This window comes from Mustela lutreola, chromosome 9 (assembly GCF_030435805.1).
Source record: "Mustela lutreola isolate mMusLut2 chromosome 9, mMusLut2.pri, whole genome shotgun sequence".
NCBI lineage: Eukaryota > Metazoa > Chordata > Mammalia > Carnivora > Mustelidae > Mustela > Mustela lutreola.
Window position 1 is genome coordinate 24,651,658 of NC_081298.1, and position 21,855 is coordinate 24,673,512.

At 53.4% G+C, this 21,855-nt stretch overlaps 1 protein-coding gene across 2 annotated transcripts; it reads left to right on the plus strand.

Annotated features, from left to right (window-relative positions):
- Positions 1 to 10,030: 10,030 nt before the first annotated feature.
- E2F1 (E2F transcription factor 1) lies at positions 10,031 to 21,072 on the plus strand. 2 transcript variants are annotated; one of them, XM_059133512.1, is made up of 8 exons: positions 10,031 to 10,400; positions 16,030 to 16,120; positions 16,493 to 16,712; positions 17,568 to 17,720; positions 19,224 to 19,338; positions 19,433 to 19,655; positions 19,791 to 19,976; positions 20,448 to 21,072. In XM_059133512.1, the coding sequence occupies exons 1-8, from the start codon at positions 10,149 to 10,151 to the stop codon at positions 20,564 to 20,566; spliced, it is 1,359 nt and encodes a 452-aa protein (XP_058989495.1). In that variant the 5' UTR covers positions 10,031 to 10,148; the 3' UTR covers positions 20,567 to 21,072. The 2 variants fall into 2 exon arrangements, with proteins under 2 accessions (XP_058989495.1, XP_058989496.1); XM_059133513.1 differs by having other exon boundaries at positions 19,791 to 21,072.
- The last annotated feature ends 783 nt before the right edge of the window (positions 21,073 to 21,855 follow it).

Consider the following 21,855-nt stretch of genomic DNA (forward strand, 5'->3'; position numbering starts at 1 on the left):
AGCAGAGAGCCCGATGTGGGGCTCGATCCCAGGACCCTGAGATCATGACCTGAGCCGAAGGCAGTGGCTTAACCCACTGAGCCACCCAGGCGCCCCTAAAGCTTTTATTTGTAAGTAATCTGTACACCTCATGTGGGGCTCAAACTCATGACCCACAGATCAGGAGTCACACACACTACTGACTGAGCCGGCCAAACGCTCCTGTCTTCTGAGAAATGTCATCGCATTGTCATCCCCACAAGTCCTCGGCATTTTTTTCTTGCCCTCTCTGTGTTGTGGTTTCTCTCTGATCAGTAACCTAATGTGAAAGGGAGTCCTTTCTTTGAGCTGGTTCCCACCCCAGTCCACCCCCGGACTCCCCAAAAATCTCAGTCCGGTCCTCACTGTGATCAGTGTAGGAGATGAACCGCCCTACATCTCTGGAGCCTTGCTGTCGCTGATACCAAACGTTCAGGCCCACAGAGCCCCAAGTGAAATGGAAAGGACAAAACTGAGTTTGATCTGGGGCCCTTCTGCTGCTCCGCTCCCAAATTAGAGACCCTTCAGTGAGCCCATGTGAGAGCCGTGACTCACAGGCAGAGACGCCAAGAAAAGGCCTCCCCTGATGCTCCCTGCTCCCGCCTTTCACCTCGCAGGCCCCGGAGAGAATCCTGGAGATGGCATTTCTTTCTCCATTGTTCACTTGGGTTTATGAGAATCAGGCTCTGAACCTGACACCCTCCTAAACCAGAACATTGCACTGGGCTCCACCTCCCAGAGCGAACCCTCATCGCTGCAATCTAAGACTTCAGATGGCTTGCTTTCTTTAACAAATTAGGGGGTATTTATAAAAAGAAACATTATTTTTTTTTCCTCCCCTCGTCATGTTCCAGATGGATAGGGAGAGTTTGTCTTGCTTCAGCCCTGAACAGTATGTTAGGTGAGAGGGGTTTCGTTTGAACCAGAGGGTCTCCTGCATGAGTCACTCTAGTGAGCTACAGGCCTCCCAGGCCAGCCGGAAGACAGAGGGAAAGCAGGACTGTCTTTGGAGTATTGCTTGTGGAGAGGGCTTCCTAACGGAGGGCTCCGCCTCCTGTACCAGGCCTCTGCGCCCAGAGCTTTGTCAATGTCACGATTTCATAAACAATGCAGGAAACGAAGCAAACTGGAAACATAGATCGTGGGGTCTCTGCTTCGTTCCCACTGCTTTTCCAGGCTTTTCTGCAGGCTCTCCTGGTGGGCTAATTGTTCGTTGAGAGAAGGACCACAGCCAGACCACATCAGCTCTTTGAAGACTCTCCTTTTTAGGGGGTCTTTTTAGTCTGTGTCACGAACCCCTTTGGCATCTGGTGAAGCCTGTGGATCCCTCTCAGAATGCTGTTTTTTAAAACCCATTAAATGGGGTGCCTGGGTGGTTCAGTCAGTTAGGCGTCTGCCTTCGGCTCAGGTCATGATCCCAGGGTCCTGGGATCGAGTACCGCATCGGGCTTCTTGCGCAGTGGGGAGTTTGCTTCTCCCGTTCCCCCTGCTTATGCGCGCTCTCTCTCTACTAAATAAATAAATAAATAAAATGTTTTTTAAAATCTCATTAAATAAAATACGTAGGGGGCACCTGGGTGGCTCAGTTGGTCAAGTGTCTGACTCTTAATCTCAGCTAAGGTCATGATCTCAGGGTGGTGAAATTGAGCCCCCTCCCCCCAGGTCCTGGGCATGCAAACTGCTTAAGATTCTCTCTCTCTCCTCTGCCCCTCCCCCTCCCCACGGCTCATGTGTTCGTGATCTCGCTCTCTAAATAAATAAGTAAAATACACAGGATTACAAAAGACACGAATTATATTGACTTGAGATAATTATCAAAATATTTTTTAAAAATTTGTAATTTAATAATATATGCTTTTTTTTCTTTTTTAACCCACTAAAGAAATAAATAGTGGCAGGTCTATAAGTGTCTTGATGTCCCAGGTGTCTTAGGTGTCTACAGTACCTCAAGACCTTGGCGCAGCTGGGACACGGCACAGGCGTAGCTGTGGTTTCTGTCGCTGACGAAGTCCTGTTGCTGCTAATAGGCCTCTGGTCTTTTGCAGGCGTGAAACGCAAGGTGCTGCATTGTAGTCAGAGGCTGGTGAATATGCAGATGTGATTTTGTTTCTGTACAAGTTTCCTGGAACTGGGGCTCATGGAGGAGATTCAGAACTTTGCTTGAGAGTGACTGTCCCAGCCTGACTACATGCAGGTGTCCTTTACCAAGCCCTGAGGACGGGAATAAGAAATATACTGGCTGGGGGCACCTGGGTGGCTCAATCGTTGGGTGTCTGTCTTTAGCTCAGGTGATGATCCTGGGGTCCTGGGATGGAGTCCCACATCGGGCTCCCTGCTCAGCGCGAAGCCTGCTTCTCCCTCTCCCACTCTCCCTGCTTGTGTTCCCTCTCTCGCTGTGTCTCTCCCTGTCGAATAAATAAATAAATATACTGGCTAATGTTGGCCTGGTCCTTACTAAGTACCAAGTACCTAGTGACACTGGACGCTAAGACTCAACAATGAAGGGGCCAGGTCCTGCCCACCAGAAGCTTACAGTCTAGGGAGGGAAGGCTGGCACAAAGTTAATCATTTTGGAGGGCAGCAGGTGCTAGAAGTCAGAAGCACAGGGCAGTGTCATAGAATGACCTGGAAGGGGAGAACAAAAAGGGTCTTATTTTCCAGGGAAGGCCTGAGACCCATGATGAGCAGGGAGCCATGCAAAGATCCAGAGGAAGGGTGTTCCCAGCACAGGATCTGCAAAGTGTGCAGAGGAGGGAACCAGCTGAAAGCATTCCATGGCCTGGCAGGAAGCCCGCAAGGCTGGGACAGAGCACAGGGCGGGGGTGTGCTGGAGTGCCGGGCATGGAGGCTGAGAAGCAGGCAGGCCTAGCAGGCGGGTGTTGTAGGCCAGACTAAGTGGTTTGGGTTTCCTTCTAAGTGTTATTTATGGGCAGCCTTTGGCAGGTTTCAGCTGGGGAGTGATGTGATGTGATTTAACTCTTAGGAAGATTCTTTTCGCAACACGTGGAGAAGAGTGTAGGCAGCCAGGTCAGCAGTGAGGAAGGCACACGGGGGTCTGGGGGAGAGACTATGGCGGTCTGACCAAGGGTGGGCCTGTGAGGTGGAGAGAAGTGGGTACATATGGGGTGTAATTTGGAGAGACTCTGTGACCCAGGGCTGTGGGGGGTGAGAAAGAGGGGTATAGCGAATGACCCCCATGTTCCCCCTCCTTAGGCCCTGCCCCCCAACCTGAGAAAGGGAAGCCCTGACCTTGCCCCCCCCTGCTTCTTCAGCCCCCTGCAGGCCTGGGGCCCCTGGCATGCGGGCTTCCCAGCTGGCCCCAATTGTTATTACTCCCCAGGGAGTCATGGGAACACACTCCCCCTGCCCCCTCCAGCCCCCTCTTCCCAGACAGGGCCAGGCCCTAACAATGCCCCCTCAGCCAGCCAGTGGCTTGGACACAATGCCCCTGATTCGGTTCATTGCCAGCTCCAGGAGGCCTGCTGGGTTTCCTGGCCTGTTTGGCATATACAGAACTCTGGCTTCCAGCAGGGATTTTTTTTTTAACAAAAAAAATCCCTGGCTCCTCCTCTCTGAATATCTTAATATATTATGAAAAGCCTTTCTCTTCCTATCCTGAGCCCTCCCTACGGCCCTCCCTAACCGCATTTGCCATGTGCCTGTCAACCCCGGGACCAAATGCAGGTCAGCAGGTGTCAGCGAGAAAACGAGAAAAAGGAAGAAAAGCCGCTTGTTCCGCTGTGGCCAGCCTCGAATGTGCTGGTGATGCTGAAGACAGCGAGAGTAATCTGAGAGCTTGTGCCCAGCGCGTTTTGTACATTAGATCTCATTACCCCGAAGGCGCCATGGAAGAAGAGCTCCGACATTGTTGGGACCCCCTGAGAAAGAAAAGAGCTACCAACTACAATTCAGGACATGCTATTGATTGTACCTCGATTTCAGAGATATTAAAATAGGGGATCGCCTCATCTATACACTCCATCGCCCTTTGACTGTATTTTTCTCCTTATCTTTGTGCCCACCTGTGCCTCCTGGGGAGGGGGAGGGGGAAGGTATGCCTAGATTGCTTCACGAAAATTCTCCGATTCTGCATCCTCTCTAGAACAGTTTTCTTTGCCTCCTTGCCACCTCGAGAGGAGATGTAAGCAAGCAGCTTTTGTGATTCCTCTTGGATTCCTAACAGCAGCTGACATTTACTGAGCACGCTCCGTGCACCAGCTACTGTCCTAAGCACTTTAATGTCCCAACAACCCTATCCAGTAAACACGCTCTTTTTATCATTCTCCCTTTACAGAGCCCCTCTGTAAAACGCCGAGCCCCTCTGTTCTAAGGCTCCCTTGCTGGCTCTGCCGCCGTGCTCTGGGTGAGCACAGTTACTATCTCTGGTGCTCCTCCTCTCCTTGGAAAAGCAGAATCCCTCCTCAGAGGTTGGGTGATGTAGAGAATGAAAGTGGCACTGGGTGAGCCTTGGAGAAAAGAGAGGCCCCCAGAGCATGAGTTCAGTGGGTAATGGGGTTTGGGGGAAGGGAGGATGGCTTGTGGATCTGAGACCTGTCACTGAGGCCATACCCTGCACCCTCCGGCCCATAACTTACTTACGTGGACTGATTGATGGCCAAGGACTTAGCCAAGGCCACACAGCTAGGCAGTTGTTAGCTGGCACCAAGCCCCATGTCTCCTGTTTCACCACGAAAGCCCCACTTTTTCTACTCTTCCTTGCTCACGTCCTCTCTTTAGTTTCCTGCAAAACAGAGGAGCTGCACAGGTGCTGGTTGGTTCCTCAGCAGTAAGAATATCACTAGTAATAGTTAACATTTAAAGGGTGCTTACTCTGTGCCAGGCGCAGCATCAGGGATCACAAACTTGAATCCCCGGAGTAGCAGGACAAGGAAGGCCACTGAGGGCCAAGGCTCTGGCTCAGTGGGGGACAGCAACCACTCAGCACCACGATGGTCTGGCTAGTGCTGTTTTATTTGACAGAGAGAGATCACAAGTAGGCAGAGAGGCAGGCAGAGAGAGAGGAGGAAGCAGGCTCCCTGCTGAGCAGAGAGCCCAATGCTGGACTCTATCCCAGGACCCCGAGATCATGACCTGAGCCGAAGGCAGTGGCTTAACCCACTGAGCCACCCAGGTGCCCCCAATTTAAGAAAATTTTAAGCTAATTCACAATTCAGGAAGAAAAAAAACCTTCATATGAAACCTTCAAATGAAATTATATCTGTGGGACAGTTTGCAAATCTTCTTGTTTTCTCATTTTAGCCTGACACACATCCTATAAAGGAGACTTTGACCTTTGTACAGATGGGGTAAGCCAAGCCCTTCAAGAGTGTGAATCACCTACTCAAGGTCATCTAGCCAAGGCACAGAGTTGGGGTCAGCCCAATCCCAAGCTTGCTCCTATGTTTGATGGCCTCTCAGATGGGTAAGAGACCAATGTGCAGACATAGCCAGAACTGGCACAGTGACAGGACATCTCCAAGGGCAGCAAAGTGTCAGTCAGAGAATTCAGTGTAGCAATGCGGACCATTTGAGACCAATGTCATGTTGCAGAGATAAAGCTCCCTGCCTCCCCCGGCCAGAATGCAACAGTGGGTGTTGCTGTGCCCCTTAATAAAATTAAGTCGCCACAGAATCATTTCTTCCAATGATGCAGTCTTTATAATGATGGGATGTTCATGTTTGGAGATTTTTTTTTAATTTTTTTTTTTTTTTTAGATGTAAGAATGTATCCTTCATCGAGGTGGTGTATGTGGAAAAAATAAGCTTGAATTATTTGTGTCGTCTGTCAAACTTTTTTTTTTTTTTAAGATTTTATTTATTTATTTGACAGAGAGAAATCACAAGTAGATAGAGAAGCAGGCAGAGAGAGAGAGAGAGAGAGGGAAGCAGGATCCCTGCTGAGCAGAGAGCCCGATGCGGGACTCGATCCCAGGACCCTGAGATCATGACCTGAGCCGAAGGCAGTGGCTTAACCCACTGAGCCACCCAGGCGCCCTGTCAAACTTTTTTAAAGGGGGATTGTCAAACTTTTTTTTTTAAGATTTTATTTATTTGACAGAAAGAGACACAATGAGAGAGGAAACACAAGCAAGGGGAGTGGGAGAGGGAGAAGCAGGCTTCCCACTGAGCAGGGAGCCTGATGTGAGGTTCAATCCCAGGACCCCAGGATCATGACCTGAACTGAAAGCAGATGCTCCCAGGACCCTGGGATTATGACCTGAGTCAAAGGCAGATGCTTAATGGCTGAGCCACCCAGGCGCCCCTTGGTCAAAATTCTTAATGAGCCTATTGTGCAGGTTCATGTAAATAATTCTTTTTTTTTTTTTTTTTTTTTTTTTTAAAGATTTATTTATTTATTTGACAGAGAGAGAGATCACAAGTTAGGCAGAGAGGCAGGCAGAGAGAGAGGAGGAAGCAGGCTCCCTGCTGAGCAGAGAGCCCGATGCGGGACTCGATCCCAGGACTCTGAGACCATGACCTGAGCCGAAGGCAGCGGCCCAACCCACTGAGCCACCCAGGCGCCCCCATGTAAATAATTCTGACTCTCCCGCTGGACTGTGAGCTCCAGGTATGAGAGAGGGGGTCTGTTTTCCATCCAGCTGTCTCCCCAGCACCCAGCACAATGTCTGACATAATTAATAAATATCTGTGGATTGAATGAGATTCAAGAAATGAATTGACTTGTCCAAGGTCACACAGACCAAGGTTCCCATTTAGAGCCACCTAATTCAGAAGTTCTTCTTCCTATCAGTTCCACACAATCCTGCTTCTGGGAAAAATTCAAGGGAAAGATACCTCCACACTGAGGATGGTCGTGGCCCCAGGAGCTTCCACCCCTTCAGACTCCTCCTCTAGCGTTAGATGTTGGTGGAGGTGGTGATGGGGTGAACACCTACCAATTAAGCCGCTATCCATCATATTAGCTTTCGGGAACCACACATTATAATCTTGACAGCCCTGAGCCTGGCTCTTGGGGTATTTACAGGGAGTGATGAGGTATGAAGGGCAGACACTAGGGCTTGGCAGTGGAACCGGCTAAGTTCCCATCTCCTTTCCGCCCTCTGACCTTAAGCTGCAAGTGCCCCCCCTTCTTCCTGCACCATGTGGATAAACAATCTTCACCTAGGGGATTATTGGTTGAAAAGAGATCATCCCTGGAAGTGGCTGCCCAGGAACTGTGGAGTTTTTGGAAACCTACCAGCCTGAAGAGCACTGTTGATGTTGAGAACAGCCTTATCAGTATCTCCCAGGCTTGAGGCCAAGGGGCCCCATCTTTCAGGCCTTTGCTGCTTTCAAGTGGGTATTAATAGATACAGAAGGCTCTTATCTCTTTCTTGATTTCACACTGGGAATTCTGGTCTTCACTCCTTTCTGCTGCAGCAGGACAGGAGGGATTGTGGGAAGAAAGGCACCTGCTTCTACCTGGGAGGTTGGATACCTGAATATTTTGGGGAGGCCAGGGCTTTGGTAAACCCCTAGCTCTGACTTCCAGCAAGCATGAATAACAGTCTTTTCATCTGCTAGGTAAGTTCATGCCCTTGGGGCCTCAGCTTTCTCATCAATGGGGCAATAACAGCCATATCTGTCTTCCTTCTCCAGCAACCAGTATCGTGCTTGGCAGAAGACAGGTGCTCAATAACTTGTTTGTTGAATGACTGTGGGGTCTGAGAGTACTTTACGAAGCAAATGTTAGCATTATTGAGACCCTTTGGGAAGATACAGAGAAAGGAAGCTCCACCTGGAATGGGAATGTTGCTGACTTCTCTATTCTCCTTCAGAGTCTGGCTTGATTATTTCAAATGAGACCTACCATTCTAATAATGGTGGCTTCTCTATCTGGGGAGAAGAGGGACAGGCTAGCCCCATGCCTGGGTATCCAGTGTAGGCCAAATTCTATCACTGGTTAACCTCACAGGTCCCTATTTTTGAATGGGCCTCAATTTTCCCATCTCTACAGCAAGAGGCTTACAGTCTCTCTGGTCCCTTCTAGTGCTCACAACCTAGGATTTACAATGAGAAATTTCTTTCTTTCTTTTCTTGAGAGCGATAGCAGGATGGGGAGGGGCAGAGGGAGAGGGAGAGAGAGAATCCCAAGCAGGCTCCACGCCCAGTGCAGAGCCCGACACAGGGCTAGATCTCACGTAGGACCCTGAGATCATGACCTGAAGTGAAATCAAGAGTCAGATGTCTAACCAACTGAGCCACCCAGGTGCCCCCTATCATGAGTAATTTCAAAAACTGCTTTGGAAACTCCTGCTGCTGTCCTAAATCACCTCATAGTTTAGGGAACACTTACAGTAGATCCCCTATTTTTTTTTTTTTTAATCCTGATGGCAACCCAGGAATAGCTAGGGCAATGTGCCCATTTTACAGATGAGGAAACTGGAGCTGAGAATTGTCCTCAAGGGGCTATAATTCAAGGCTACACTACACATTTTGGTTATACTGGTATACTGTTTGTTCTCAAATGTGAACCTGCATAAAAATCATCTAGCATTGCGGGGTGGGGTGGGTAGGGGACTGATGGTGAAAACAGAGATTCCTGAGCACTTAGAAATTCTAAATTGGCAAGGATGGGTGGACCCAAAGTTAATGAGTGCCCAGGTGATTCTGAAGCTGGTTGCTGAGGCCTCCTTTTAAAGACCTAGGGCCTCCATGCTGTACTCTGGGTAGCCTCAGCCACTAGTCTGTTCCTTTCCTAACCTTTCTCAGCACCTGTTCTGGGTGAGACCAGTGTTGGGAGGAGGCCCTGTTGGAGTTCCCAGTCTGGTAGGAGAGGCAGATGGAGCAATTGAATGTGTGGTCAGTGTTGGAACAGAGGCAGCCTTGAGCAATGGAGGAAGTGAGTAATTACGACCCCCCGGAGGGCTTTCTGGAGGAAGTCATGTTTATTCTTGCCCTAGGGATATGATCCTTGTTTGTGTATTAGCTTCTTTTTCCTTATTTATTTTTTTATTTTTTTCCCTGTGGATCATCCCCACCAGATGGCAGGCAAGTTCATAGAAATGATCAAGTCTCACATCTCTGCCCTCAGAGCTGGCACAAGGTCTGGCACAGAGAGGACAATATTGGTCAAATCAGCTGACCTGAGCAATGAGAAATGGCTGATGGAGAGGTCCCAGGGCCTCGGGATTAAATGCATTTTCATGCTCAGCACCCTCACCTCCTCCCTTTGTGAGTTCTAACATGGAGTTAATGGTGGAAATTCCAAACATTTGTTATCTCTGTTCCTCTTTTCACTAAACCGAGCTCTTCAAGGTCTGAACTAAGAATGGGGCACAGAGCAGGCTCTCAAAACGTTTGCTGAATAAATGGGTGAATGAATGAGTTCAAGCAGATGCTGTGCATTGACTATTGAAGAGATTCCAGCTAAAAGGAGGCTTACAGGAAAGCCCCACGCTGTATTGGGCCAGATGTCCCTCCCCACTTCCTAGCAGTCCCCTTCTGCTCAGGCTCGGGGGCAGAGGGACAAGGCAGGTGCAGGATTTGAAAGTAAACGGTATAGGTGGGGCAAGTTGAGGATGGGAGCGGCAGCTGGGGCTTTGGAGGTGGGGCTGAACTTAGAAAAGAGGAAGGGCAGTTTCTAACGATCCGAACTGAGGTTGTTGGGGCTACAGGTGGCGGAGTCTAGGGGTCACGTGAGGTCTGCGTATGGTGTGAAGTGCAGAACGGACCCTCTGCCCTAAAGGTCTCCACATATCAGCAGGATGCGGTGCGTCGGGGTGGGAGCGGGGCCACCACGCCTCGGGTAGGGACAGTCCCGGCTGGGGGCGGGGAGTGCGAAATCGCTTGGCACCGCCCCGACAAAGCCTGCGCGCGCCCGGTGCAGCGATTGGCCGCGCCTCCTCGCGCCGACGCCCCGACCCGCCCACTGCCGCCGGTCCGGCGCGCTGCAGCCAATGGGCCCCGTCGCCGTCGCCTACGTCACAGTCCGGACAGCCAATGGTGAGAGCGTTCGGCGGCTCGTGGCTCTTTCGCGGCAAAAAGGATTTGGCGCGTAAAAGTGGCCGGGACTTTGCAGGCAGCGGCGGCCGGGGGCGGAGCGGGATCGAGCCCTCGCCGCGGCCTGCCGCCATGGGCCCGCGCCGCCGCCGCCGCCTGCCACCCGGGCCGCGCGGCCCGTGAGCGCCATGGCCGTGGCCGGGGCCCCCGCAGGCGGCCCATGCGCGCCGGCGCTGGAGGCCCTGCTCGGGGCCGGCGCGCTGCGGCTGCTCGACTCCTCGCAGATCGTCATCATCTCCACCGCGCAGGACGCCAGCGCCCCGCCGGCCCCCGCCGCGCCAGCTGCCGGCCCCCGCGACCCCGACCTGCTGCTCTTCGCCACGCCGCAGGCGCCCCGGCCCACACCCAGCGCGCCGCGCCCTGCGCTCGGCCGCCCGCCGGTACGGACAGCAGGGACCTCGGGCCGAGTGCGCGTCGGGACCCCTTTGCAGACCCAGGCGGGGCGCGGTTTTGGGCCCGGAGGCAACGGGGGCGCGGGAGGGGGGGTTGGCCGAAGCTCCCGGGCTGGGCGGGACCGAGCCTGGGTGGGGCCTCCAGGCCCCGCCCCGGGGTGCGGGGTGACCTCGGGCCAGTCCCTGTTTGCTCCTCTGCGGCGGGCCTCAGCTTCCCAGAGCCGCTTGAGGGTCAGAATCAGTGGTAATAATGGCCCACGTGTATTCAGTTGGCGTTGCATGCATGCCAGGTCTCTGGCAGACTTGGAGCCAGCTAAAACTCACAACCATGCTGTGAGCTCAGTGTTGTCACTGTGCCCATCTGAACTGAGGCCCAGAGGGGAAGTGACTTGCCCCCGGTCATACGGCTGCAAGTGGTGGGGCTGGGATTTGAACTGAGGCCTGCTGGCTCCAGACCAGAACTCGTGGCAGGGTAGTGGGGATGGCTCCTTGGGGAGGTGAAGAGGGGGTGTCCTGGTGCCAGACTGTTGAAGAGTCATTGAGGAGACCCTCGTTCCTCCCTAGAGCCTCCACTGCCAGGTGCAGGCCTGGGCCTCTGGGCCTCTGGGGACAGGCCTCCTGGCTGGGAGGCCTTCTCTGCAGGGGCGGGGTGGCTGGGCCAGCTGCTGATCCCCTCCCTTTGCCTGTCCTTCCATCTGCCACCCTCCACCCTCACAGGCCCTGGTTGCCATGGAGCCTCATTAATCAGGCAGGCAGACCCCTAGGCCCCCAGGGAAGTACTGGGTGGGCTGGGCCTCTGGGAGCTGGAGTGGAGGCCCCCAGTGCCAGGAGAGTAAACATCCCAGGGAGATGGCTTGATAAAGTGTTCCCTGAGCAGCAAGAGGCTCAAGAGCAATTGGGACTGGGGAGCGGGGGAGCCCAAAAAGAGGTTGCTGAGTTACAGGGGAGAAGGGTGCAGAGGCCTGAAGCTTGGACCCGTGGGCTGCAGGACTGGGTGTGGAGACCAGTTTGACTGGCAGAGCCTGTGGGTGAAGGTGGGGCATGGAAGGCTGGCAGGGGGCAGGGGGCCAGACCAGCCAGGCAGGATGGGGTCTCAGCAGGGGGCTTGGAGCGAGTGGGAGGGGTGAGGCAGAGCCAGGGCAAGGAGGTGGAAGCTGTCCAACTGCTTATGGGGGCCTGGGTGGCAGCTGGTCCCTGAGGCATCCCGGCAAGTCTCTCCTAACTCCCTTGGCCCCTCGCCCAGTGCTGCCTTCCTTCCGGAATCACCAAGATGTTAATAACAATAGGAGCCACCATTGTTTTGAGCCTGTTTTGTGTGTCAGGCTGTGTGCCAAGCACTTCATCCAGTTAACTCTCAACATCCATCCCCTTTTACAGAGAGGGAAGCTGAGACCCAGGGATGGTAGGTCGTTCAGCTAGTGAAATGGAGGGACCAATCCAGACTTCCTGAGTGGTTAACCAATTAGCCATGGGGATGCTTTGCCCCCTGGAGATGCTAATAGAGGTTGAAGGAAGTTCAGGGACCCTTCTGATGGGTGAAGGGAAGAGGATTGTACCAAGGGGCAGGTCACCTATATTCCGGTGGCCTTTCTGTGCAGGTGCCAGCCTGGGGCCTGGACCTGCAAACTGAGTACTTAGCAGACCCCCAGGGCTGTAGAGGCTGAGCTCCAGGCTCTGAGGGACTGCCAGAGACTGGGCTGAGGACACGTGCTCCACCCCACCCTCAGCGGTGTTAGGGGCTGCCCTGTAGGCCCGAGCATTCCATTCATTCAATTGTTGAGTTAGTGAACGCCCAAGAGGTACTAGACACAGGCACTTAAGGAGCCTGTGCCCTCACAGCACTGAAGCACTAGTAGCCATTTTCTCCCAGGGTGGGGGGATGTGTGGGGAGGGTGGTGAGGGCTGGCACCATGCTGGAGCTGAAGTCGCAGAAACATGGGCCTAGCACTGGCGCCCTCCACCACTGCCCCCTCTTGTACCTCTGGGTAGCCACTGGCCAATGCAGCTGTGACCTCTGACCTTCTGCACTGGCATTGGTTTGGGGCAGTCTTTGAAGCCAGCCACGGGTTCAGCTTCAGCATCAGTGAGCATTCATTGAGCACCTCTTGCATACACAAGTTTCTGAACAATTCAGCTGTTTCTTCTGGCCCTTCCCATCCACTTCTTTCCTGTTGTCATGGCTGTTAAAAAACAAGTTAAAATGGGGCGCCTGGGTGGCTCAGTGGGTTAAAGCCTCTGCCTTCTGCTCAGGTCAGGATCCCAGGGTGCTGGGATTGAGCCCTGCATCGGGCTCTCTGCTCAGCAGGGAGCCTCCTTCCCTTCTTCTCTCTCTGGCTGCCTCTCTGCCTACTTGTGATCTGTCTGTCAAATAAATAAAAAATCTTAAAAGAAAAATAAGTTAAATATAATAGACATTTACTATACAAAAAGAGTTAAGAGACTAAGTTAGATGCCAACCCATCCATTTTTCCTTCTGCTTTCTTTTCCTAAGCCTGTTTTTTTTTTTAAGGTGGTTGTGACCATTTTCTTTTTCTTAAGTTTTAGAAATTGTAGTTTTCCCTTTATTTCTATGTTTAAACAGTGGGTCATCCACCCTTGATAAGATACCATAACAGTCCCCATGGTGGTCCCCACCCACACACCCTCCGGAGTTTACTCCTAGAATGGATTCTAAAATACGGAAAACTAAACCAGAGAAGATGTTTCATGAGATTTTTTTAATCCAAAAAGGGATCCAATCAATGCATGGCCCTCTAACAATGTTTTTCTTGTCATTGTCTTTGAGTGGATTCTGTGTCACTCTCCCTCGAGCCTTGACAGCTACATGGTATTCCAGGGGCCAGACAAGCCACACTTTTTTGGGGCTCCCCTTCCACAGATGGTTGGTGGAGTGGTCCAGATTTTTTCGCCAGCATTCTGTGTGTCTTCAGCTTTGCCTTTCTTTCTTTTTTTCTTTTTCTTTTTCTTTTTTTTTTTTTTTAAAGATTTTATTTATTTGACAGACAGAGATCACGAGAAGGCAGTTCAGCTCTGCCTTTTTAGGCTTCTGTGCCAAGCTGTCTGGAGAGCAGTGGCAGAAATGGACATCTGCTTGAGCCCTTGCTTCAGGGTGTGGCACTGACCTGGCTTCAGGGTGGGCAGGGGTCTGAGGAACGGGGAGAAGAGGAGGGGTGCTGTTGGCAGGTGCACATTAGGTTCTGGCCCAAGGGACAAGGCTGGCGTCGGGGGCTGGCTTCTGGACTAGGCAGCAGGAAGGCAGGGCACGTGGCAGATAGGAACATGGGCTCTGTGCCAGCCTGTTAGGGCTCACCTCCTGGCCCTTGCTCTCACCAAACGATCTTTCTGAGGTGCAGGCCCCTGGGGAAGGGAAGGTCATCACGGCATCTGTTGCAAGGTCTGGACAGAGGGTTTGATGACTGAATGCGGGGAACGCTCAGTGCACAAAAGGCACTCGGCCTGTGTGAGTGCTTCTACCCCCACGGGATGCCTGAGGGCACCCATGAGCCTGCAAACATGCTAGTTAGCGCCTGGCCCCACAGCGGACGGTGAGGATTCAGGCCCGGCGCCTGCCTCTGAGGGGTCACTGTCTTCCGGGTGAGACAGACGCGTCTCCGGAAATTTGTAGGAAGAGATAATGTGGGCAAAGCTTGGTTTTGATGCACTTTGGCAGGAGAAGAGGCCCGGTCATTGCGGCATCAGAAGGACCAAAGTAATGGCTGAGGTGCCTGCCCACAGAGGTGGGTAGAATCCGTGTGAAGAGGAGGGAGGGGGGTGAGGGTTCTTCTGGGAGGGAAGCCCCGTGGGCTGAAGCTTGGAGGCAGAGGTTTGTGGGAAAACCCCTCTCAGCAGAAGTTGACGCGGAGAAGTGGCAGGAGGGTCCTAGGCTGGAGAGGGACAGATGGAGGTGGGGAGGAGACTGACTGGTGATGGGATTTCTTGGCAACCAGATGTGATGAGGGCATGGCTGCCTTAAAGAGGTTCGAGCTCAGGAAACCCTGTGGGTGAGGGAGGGGCAGGTTTGGCTGGTGTGAGTCAGGATGGGCCTGAGATCCCTGTGGGACTCTGGGGGCAATCTCTGTCCTCCAGTGTATGTGACTAAATCTGAGAGCGTTCTGGATGGGAATCTTGGTTCAGCCGCTTCCTGGCCATCTGACCTTGGGCCTTTCTGGACTTCAGTTACTTTATTTGTAAAATGGAATCATGATTATTATTATCTTTAAAGATTTTATGTATTTATTTGACAGAGAGCACCAGAGCTCAGAAGCAGGGGGAGCAGCAGAGGGAGAGGGAGAAGCAGACGCCCCCTGAGCAGGGAGCCCTATGCGGGGCTCGATCCCAGGACCTAAGCTGAAGGCAAATGCCCAACCGACTGAGGCACCCAGGCGCCTCGAAACAGAGCCATTATTGTGCTGCTAACCCATAGGACAGAATGAATTAACATGTGCAAATCATTTGGTGAGCACTAACGGCCACCATGTTCACAGAAACCAGAGAGGAGGTGGCTTGCCCAAGGGACCTGGAGCCAGATGACTTAAAACAACAAGCACTTAACTAATACAACACTGTGTGTTAATGATACTACAATTGAAATTAAAAACTTAATTAAAATAACACCCCAGTAACAAACGTTCATTATCGTACAGACTTGGTGGGGCAGGAATTCAGAGGAGGCTTAGCTTAGTCCTTCTGGCTCAGGATCTGAGGTTGGAGGACTTGTTTCTAAGACTCACACTGCTACTGGAGGAGGCCTCAGTGCCTTGCCACTTGGGCCTGTGGGACATGGCCGCGGCTCTCCCCAGGACAAGTGGTCCAGTTTAGGAAGGAAGAAGGAAGCTCCAGCGCGTCTCTGACCCAGTCCAAGAGGCGACTTGTCATCACCCCCATCACACTGCTCCTTGGAAGCAAGTTACCAGATCTGGCCCATACTTAAGGCGAAAAGAATTAGGCCCCATTTTTTTGAAAAGAAGAGTATCAAGAAATTTGTTGACCTCTTTTATTTTATTTTAAAATTTTTATTTATTTGACAGAGAGAGACAGTGAGAGAAAGAACACAACAGAGGGAGAGGGAGAAGCAGGCTTCCCGCTGAGCAGGGAGCTCCATCCCAGGACCGTGGGATCATGACCTAAACCCAAGGCAGACGCTTAACGCCTGAGCCACCCAGGCGCCCCTGCAAACCTCTTTTAAAACTACCGCCAGGGGCCAACTGGGCTCAGTTGGCTGGGCAACTGCCTTCAGCTCAGGTCATGGTCCTGGAGTTCCCAGGATCGAGTCCCACATCCGGCTCCCTGCTCAGCGGGGAGTCTGCTGCTCCTGACCCTCCCCTTCTCATGCCCTTTCTCTCTCATTCTCTCTCAAATAAATAAATAAAATCTTTAAAAAAAAAATAAATAAAACCACCACAGACACCAGGGAAGTAGTGGCAGAGCTAGAACTCCTGTTGAGTGACCTGTTCCGTGTGGTAGGACTGTGTCCCCTGGGAGCTCCCCGACCCTCACGGAGGCAGCCTACTACACAGAGTGGGGCACGGGTGGCCCAGGAGCACCAAGCTCTGAGCCAGGTCTCCTGAGGGCTCACTCCTACTAATTCTTGGGCATCTTCCCATTGTTTCTGCCGCAGGTAAAGCGGAGGTTGGACCTGGAAACAGACCATCAGTACCTGGCTGAGAGCAGCGGGCCGGCCCGGGGCAGAGGTCGCCACCCAGGAAAAGGTACCCACAGAGCTTGGGCTGCAGCAGGCCCTCTGACAGGGCCCAAGTTGGGGGTGTGGATGGACAAACACTCTGGCAAAGTAAGCTCCGGTCTGTGAGGCCTGGCCCTGAGCCAGACCTCTGGGGGTCCCCAAGGGGCAGCTGGAGTGGCTGCCTGGCATGGCTTCCGCAGGCCCTGGGGGGTGGGGAGTTCCCCAGCCAGAAGAGGAATGTCGTATGGTTGGCAGGCAGCAGCCCCAGGCCCTCCCTGTTGGCTTCGCCAAGGGGTAGGTGCCATCTGCCCATCCCCCGCATCTTCCTGCCCTGCCTGGAAGGCTTGCCTGGCTGGGTGTGGGGGTGGTGCTGAGGCGCCCTCCGTGCCTGGACCCCCAGGTGTAAAATCCCCAGGGGAGAAGTCACGCTATGAGACCTCGCTGAATCTGACCACAAAGCGCTTCCTGGAGCTGCTGAGCCGCTCAGCTGATGGCGTTGTTGATCTGAACTGGGCAGCCGAGGTGCTGAAGGTGCAGAAACGGCGCATCTATGACATCACCAATGTCCTCGAGGGCATCCAGCTCATTGCCAAGAAGTCCAAGAACCACATCCAGTGGCTGTAGGTACCAGCCACTCGGGAGGGCAGGCGGAGGCTGGGGCCCGGGGCCGGGCCAGCGTGCAGGAGCTGATGGTGATCACCACCGTGGCCGTCCGCATCCTGGCATCCTCCTGTCTAGCTGGGGAAACCACGGCTTGGGGGGGGAGGTGGCTTCCCTGAGGAAAGTCCGCAGATGCTACACCTGCAGCCCCGTGCACCGTCCTGTATTTCTTCGCCTGGCGAGCCACCGTCCAGATCAGGATGAAGAACATGTCCAGCACCACAGAAAGTTCCCTGGGCTCCTTCCCAGTGTTGCCCACCCCTCCTACCCTAGGTGATGGCCGTTCTGCCTTCTCTTGCCGTCAGTGGGATTGTCTAACACAACTGTTTGGTTCTTGTTAGTTCTTGTTTTGTTTTTCCCCTCTTAACCCCCTTCACTGGCCATGCTAGTCCCCTCTCTGGGACACCTCTTTTTTAGATTTTGGTGGATCATTCCCTTCTGCATCATTTTTCTTTTCTTTTTACTTGATGGCATGTCCTGGAAGTGCATCCGTGTCTGTACATCTGATACGTTCTCGTCCTTTTATATGATCTTACAGTTTTCCGTGGCATGCCTATGCCCTTTGCCATCATCTACCTCTCGTGCCCCCTGGAAGGGACATGTTGGTATTTACAGCCGTCCAGGCCCAAATTCAGACCCCTGCTAGGCTGACTTGGAGCCCAGCTTCCGCTCTCTGCTGTTTCTCAGCCGGGGCGCCAGACCCAGAGAGGGATGAAGGCTTGCTTGGGCCTCCCAGGATGGGCAGCAGCAGACTGGGTGCGGAGGGTTAGGGCTCCCGGGTTGGGAGCTGCAGACCCTCCCTTTGCCGCCTGCAGAGGCAGCCACGCGGCAGTGGGGATCGGCGGGCGGCTGGAAGGCCTGACCCAGGACCTGCGGCAGCTCCAGGAGAGTGAGCGACAGCTGGACCACCTGATCCATCTCTGCACCACCCAACTGAGGCTGCTCTCTGAGGACGCCGACAGCCAGCGATATCCTTGGACTGTCAGGGGCGCTGGCCAGGGATGGGCAGGACCGTTGGGTGCGGCCCCATCCAAGTGGGACTAGGGAGGCGACCCCGGGCCCTGAATTCAGGACGGGGCTCTGGCTTTGGTTGCCAGTTCTGGGCTGAGCGCTTCCTTGGTGTTAGGCTGGACGAGTTACAGAGCCCCTCTGAGCCTCAGCTTCATCTGCAAGAGGGGAAAGTAGTCAGTGCCCAAACTGCACAGATTAAAATGAGAAAAACTAGTACCGGCAGCAGCAAACATTTATTTAGTAGTGATTTTGTCCATGGGGGTAGTAGCTTCAAGGTCAGAGATCTAAGTTCTTACTTATCTTTTTTTTTTTTTTTTAAGATTTTATTTATTTATTTGACAGAGAGAGATCACAAGTAGGCAGAGAGGAAGGCAGAGAGAGAGGAGGAAGCAGGCTCCCTGCTGAGCAGAGAGCCCGATGCGGGACTCCATCCCAGGACCCTGAGATCATGACCTGAGCCGAAGGCAGCGGCTTAACCCACTGAGCCACCCAGGCGCCCACTCATCTTTCATTCACAAAAATAGAAGCTTTTTTTAAAAAAAGATTTTATTTATTTACTTGATAGAGATCACAAGTAGGCAGAGAGGAGGAAGCAGGCTCCCTGCTGAGCAGAGAGCCCGATGTGGGGCTCAATCCCAGGACCCTGGGATCATGACCTGAGCCGAAGGCAGAGGCTTTAACCCACTAAGCCACCCAGGTGCCCCCAAAATAGAAGCTTTTTATTTAAGATTTTATTTTTAGGTAATGCTACACCCAACATGAGGCTTGAACTCACAACTCCGGGACCAAGAGACTCATGTTCCACTGACTAAGCCAACCAGGCACCCCCTAGAGACACTATTTTAAAATAAGTGTTCTTCTCTTTGCTTTTTTTTTTTTTTAGTAAATAGCCAAATCACGTGGGGTTTTTTTTTTTGTTTTTTGTTTTTTAAGATTTTATTTCCGAGGAGGGGAGAGAGAGCACGCATGCGCATGAGAGGGTATAAGAGCAGGGGGAGGGAAAAGCAGACTCCCCGCTGAGCAGGGAGTCCCATATGGGGCTCAATCCCAGGACCCAGAGATCATGACCTGAGCCGAAGGCAGATGCTTAACTGACTGAGCCATCTAGGCACTCCGCAAATTCTGTTTATCAGTTTTAGAGACAACCACCAAGTGACACCAAGATTATGGGTCAGAATAAATGCTCAGCAGCAGGCGTGGAGTTGTGTTAAGTAACCTACATCAAATTACTGCAGGAAGCCAACATTACCTTGGGATTAGGTGGGTGGAATGATGTCATTGTACAGATGTGGAAACTGAGGCTCAAAGGTGTGAGACTCAAGCACCAACTGTGTGCCAGGCCCTGGGGTGGGGTATGAAGAGGACAGGACAGACTAAGTAGGTATGAGGTATGGATTCTTATGAACTCTGGGTGGATGAGCCCAGAGGTCAAAGGTCATATGGTCCTTGACTCCACCAACCCTGGCCTACGTGACCTGCCAGGACCTTCGTAGTATTGCAGACCCTGCAGAGCAGATGGTCATGGTGATCAAGGCCCCTCCCGAGACCCAGCTCCAAGCCGTAGACTCCTCAGAGGTGAGACCTAGGACTCCAGACCTGCCCAGGACAGGCTGGGTGGGGTTGGCGGTCCGCTGAGCCTCCATTCACCCTGCCCGCTGCCTCCACCCAGACCTTTCAGATCTCCCTTAAGAGCAAACAAGGCCCCATTGACGTTTTCCTGTGCCCTGAGGAGAGTGCAGGCGGGATCAGCCCTGGGAAGACCCCATCCCAGGGGACAGCTTCTGGGGAGGAGGACAGGGCAGTTGATCCTGCCACCGCAGTGCCACCGCCATCATCTCCCCCCTCGTCCCCTGCTGCGGATCCCAGCCAGTCCCTGCTCAGCCTGGAGCAAGGTGGGTGAAGGGTGGGTGGGTGCGGTGGGTCAGTGTCCCTCTCCCAGTGGGGTGGGCAGGCACGAGAGCCCCCTCTGCCCTCCCCGCCCTCCCTGCGGGCCGTCCCTGGCCTGTGATGCTCCCCCATCTCCCCAGAGCCTCTGCTTTCCCGGATGGGTGGCCTGCGGGCCCCTGTGGACGAGGACCGCCTGTCCCCGCTGGTGGCGGCCGACTCGCTCCTGGAACATGTACGGGAGGACTTCTCCGGCCTCCTCCCTGAGGAGTTCATCAGCCTGTCCCCCCCCCATGAGGCCCTCGACTACCACTTTGGCCTTGAGGAGGGTGAGGGCATCAGAGACCTCTTCGACTGTGACTTTGGGGACCTTACCCCTCTGGATTTCTGACGGGGCTCGGGGGGACCAGGGCCTCCGGAGATGCCCACCCTGTCTTTGCAGTCCTGGAGCCCCCTGCCCCTGGCCGTCCTCCCAGCCTGATTGGAAACGTTTAATTTATACCCCTCTCCCCTATCTCCAGAAGCTTCTAGCTCTGGAGTCTGGCTACTGCCAGGAGGCTGAGCAAGCCAGGAAGGGAAGGATTCTGTTTGTGGTGTGTATGCATGCACCTGGCACCCAACATGTGTGTCCACCGGGTGAGTGGTGTGTGAGCATGTGTGTGTGCATGTACCGGGGAATGAAGGTGAACACATCTGTGCGTGCACTGAAAACACGCCCCAGTGTGTCCACGTGTGTGTGCATGAGTCCATGTGTGCGCGTGGTGGGGGCTCTAACTGCACTTTTGGTCTCCTTGCTCCAGGGGCCCCACGAGGCCCAGGGTGGCCACCTGCCCCCAGAAACCTGCGTGCTGACCAGGCCAGGTGGCGAGGCCTTGGCTTGCTTGTTTGCAGGACAGCGAGAGCACTTCTGTCGTCTTAAAGGTTTTTCTGATTGAAGCTTTAATGGAGCGTTATTTATTTATCAAGGCCTCTTTGGCAAGCTTGGGGCACCAGCAAAGGGTAGGAGGGATGTGGGACCGACGCCCCAACCCCTTATACCCCTGAGCGGGGCAGGGGTCCCTGAGCTGTTCTTTGCCCTACTCCGAAGGAGCTGAGGCCCGAGCGGTTTATTTATTGGGAAAGTGAGGGAGGGAGACAGACTGACTGACTGACAGCCATGGGTGGATCAAGGGGGTGGTCCCTCCCCAGGGGGTCACTGCAGGGCCCCAACTTCCCCCCAGGATGGATGTGAGATGGGAAAGGTGAGTGGGGGACCTTCACTGACAGGGTGGGCAGAAGCGGTGGGTGAAGGGTGCCACTAGCCCAGACCACGGGGCCCCTCTGCCCCACTTGTTGCTCTGCCCCCTCCTCCAATCTGCACTTTGATTTGCCTTCCTAACCGCTCTGTTCCCTCCTGCTTTGGTTTTAATAAATATTTTGATGGTGTTTGGGCTGGGTTTTGGGACTATGTGCTGGGAGCAGACCTGGGGGTGGGAGAGGTCTGGGTTGCTGAGGAAATGCCCCTTGTCTACTTCTCTCCCAGCCCCTGCTTGGTGTCATTTAATTTGAGCTTCGTAGCCACAAGAAAGGCTTCCTCACTATTTTTGTCCTAACTTAAAAACTGATTCAGTGAGGTAGTAAGTGAACTCCTCTCCTCTCCCAAAGTGGCCAGAGAGGCCACTCTGAATGCTGTGTTCCTTCCAGATGTTTCTGGGCATTTGTAAACCTGCAACAAACAATTACAACAGGATGATTCTGTGTCAGGTTCTTTTAGGTTCTGAGTACACATGTCCTCTCCTGGGGCTCTCAGCCGAAGGAGACTTATTAGACAAATGAGTAAATCAGAGGGCTTCCTCTAAGGGGTGGTGCTTGAGCTGAGAGCTGTGGGATAGAGTTAATGGAGGAGGAAAATATGAACACACCTAGCAAGACAGTGTGGGCAAAGGCCCTGGGGCAGGAGGGAGCAGGGCACAGAGGACCTGAAAGAAGCCTGTTTGGAGTCCTGGGGCCAGAGTGGAGAGAAGTTTAGACTCACTGGTGAGTCAGAGATAGCAGTGACATATCCTGTTTTTTATTTTGAAAGTTCCCTTTGGGGGCTGTGTGGAAGATGAATTGAAGAAGGGCCAGGATGGCAGAGGGGAGGGGAAAGAGGGCTGAACTGAGTTTGAAAGCGGAGGGGAAGGGTTGGGAGCCAGTCCACACTGACCTGTTCAGCCCCTCGGTGAGCTT